This window comes from Mesitornis unicolor, unplaced genomic scaffold (assembly GCF_000695765.1).
Source record: "Mesitornis unicolor isolate BGI_N332 unplaced genomic scaffold, ASM69576v1 scaffold41177, whole genome shotgun sequence".
Lineage (NCBI taxonomy): Eukaryota > Metazoa > Chordata > Aves > Mesitornithiformes > Mesitornithidae > Mesitornis > Mesitornis unicolor.
The window spans coordinates 1-2274 of record NW_010195126.1 but is presented as its reverse complement, the minus strand read 5'-3'; the positions used below and the strand labels follow the sequence as shown (position 1 = coordinate 2274).

Sequence of the window (2274 nt, the reverse complement as noted above, 5' to 3'; positions counted from 1 at the left end):
GTGGCGCCCCGTCGAGCTCCGTCCCCGTGTCAGGCTGCTGGTGGCGAATGCCCTCGGCCGGCGGCGGGAACCGCTTGAGGAAACTCATGGCGCCACCGCCGCCTCCTTCCTCCACCATCTCCTTCCTCCTCTTCCTGCTCCTCCGCGGCCACCGGAAGCGGAAGCGCCGCAACAGCCGGGCCTCTCTAGGCCGTGTCTCGATGGTGCGGGCGGGTGTCGCGTGGCGGTGCCGCCGCCGTGGTGGGGCGGTTAGCGCCTTGGGGGAGGGCCGTCGCCGACCCTCAGGGGTGGGTGCGGTGTTTCACCCCAAAACGTCCATGTTCCTGAGGGAGAGTCGCGGCCACTCTCCCGAGTGATGCGGTCTGTGTTCTGGGAGTACCTGTCTTTGGCAGTTCTGGGGTAAAATTGTCGTTATCTGGAAAAGAGAAGCACAGAGGAGCACTGAGGTGACCACTGACAGTACTGCCCCATGACAGCTGATGAGCAGCGTTTGTATTTTGACCTGTAAACCTCTGTGGGACAGGTGACAAAAAAGAAACGGCAGTTTTTCAGTGACCATTATTAGATGCTGGAAAGGGAATTGTAGGTGGATGGCCACCACCCAGTGCCTGATAGGTACATATAGTGAAGAAAAAGAAAGTCACAAGTACCTGAATTGCTTAAAATCCAATTCATTTCCTTCAGCAGTGATGAACCTGGGATAAGGAGCTGGATGCTACCATGGTGTATACCTGGTGAGCCTCCATCAAGGCAGTCATGGTACAGAGGATTGCAGTGATGGGAAGGCTGCCATCCCCTCGTGAGCACTGGCCCTGCTTTTTCCCCTGCATTTACACCATTTCGGCAGCAAGTTTCTCTTATGACACATGCTACTGCAGTGAGAAATGGGGATTACACGAGTACAGGGTGAGTAAATAAATGGTAATGTTCAGTCTGCACCAGAATGTCTCTGTCAGGGGATGGTCCTGATAACTCAGTCAGTGAGGCAGCACCATGGCAAACATCTCCCTGACTTTTCGGGTTGGCAAATGCTCCTGCTATAGCAACATAGTCACCAAGAGCCCATGCGGTGATTACCTTGTTGTCATGGTTTTTAATCTTTCTTTTTGTCAGTTTGAATTTACTCTAAGGAGTCATTTACCTACCTTTGTGTAAACCCAGGTTCTCACAAACACAAACCGATTCTTAACAGAATTAGGTCTCAATCTTTCCCTTCTTTGGACTTTCCTAGTTACAGTCATAGATAGCAAAAAGCCAAAGCAGCATATTCTGAAAAAAGAAAATGTGTGAAGAAACCTGGGGGAAGAAGAACATAATGTGGTTCTTTTAGGGTGAGCTTTAAAACATGTTTTTGAAAGCTCCTCAGCAACACCTACCCTGGATTTTAATTATGTAAATAATTGTTACTCACAAAAGTAAACACCTTGACCAAAATCAAAGCCACTTCCACAATGAAACGATTTTTAAACACTGCTGAAATAGCTTGAAAAAAACAGCATACGGAATAGAAAATGAGGAAAAGGAAGTTTCTTGACCATCTTTGGGTTTGCCATGCCAAAACAAGTGCTCCTCTGGAAAAAATATTCTGCAGTTCATCCATGAATACAGATCAGATCCCAGCAGTGGTGGGAAGAGATGCAAATACACCAAAACACCCATTCACTTAGCAGTTATAAACCAATATTCCCGCTTGTGTCCATGCTCTGTTACCTAACATGACTGTCCATATCAGCCACAGTAACCCCTCACCACTTCCATAACTATCTGAACATCATACAACTCCTTTAAATTACTCTAAATTAAAATTTCTGAATTACTGAAGTTGAACTAAGCCACAGCAGTGGAGCAACACAGAGTTCATTTCTCCTCCTGCACACAAATGTGAGTCTCTTGTGTCACACAGAATCACAGAATGGTTTGGGTTGGGAGGGACCTCAAAGCTCACCCAGTCCAACCCCTCCCATGGGCAGGGACACCTCCCACCAGCCCAGGCTGCTCAAAGCCCCATCCAACCTGGCCTTGAACACTGCCAGGGAGGGGGCATCCACAGCTTCCCTGGGCAACCTGTGCCAGTGTCTCACCACCTTATAGTGGAGAATTTCTTCCTAATGTCTAGTCTAAATCTTCCCTCTTTCATACTGCTCTTCCAAAAGAAGACAGGAAAAAGGATGGTTTAAGCCCAGGCTGGGAAGTTGGAAGGCATAAGGGAGAAGGAGATATCCGTATCTTTCTTGTTTACATGATCCAGATCACAGAATCACAGAATCGCTCGGT

General features: G+C 48.2%; 1 protein-coding gene across 1 annotated transcript in view; it reads right to left on the bottom strand.

Moving 5' to 3' along the window:
- Nucleotides 1-118, bottom strand: part of CLNS1A (chloride channel, nucleotide-sensitive, 1A) — a gene marked incomplete at its 3' end in the record, with an annotated part of 6962 nt that extends 6844 nt beyond the window's left edge. The window contains exon 1 of the mRNA XM_010188017.1: nt 1-118. This exon is cut by the window's left edge and continues 49 nt beyond it. Within this exon, the coding sequence (XP_010186319.1) occupies nt 1-118 (118 nt within the window).
- Between the last annotated feature and the right edge of the window lie 2156 nt (nt 119-2274).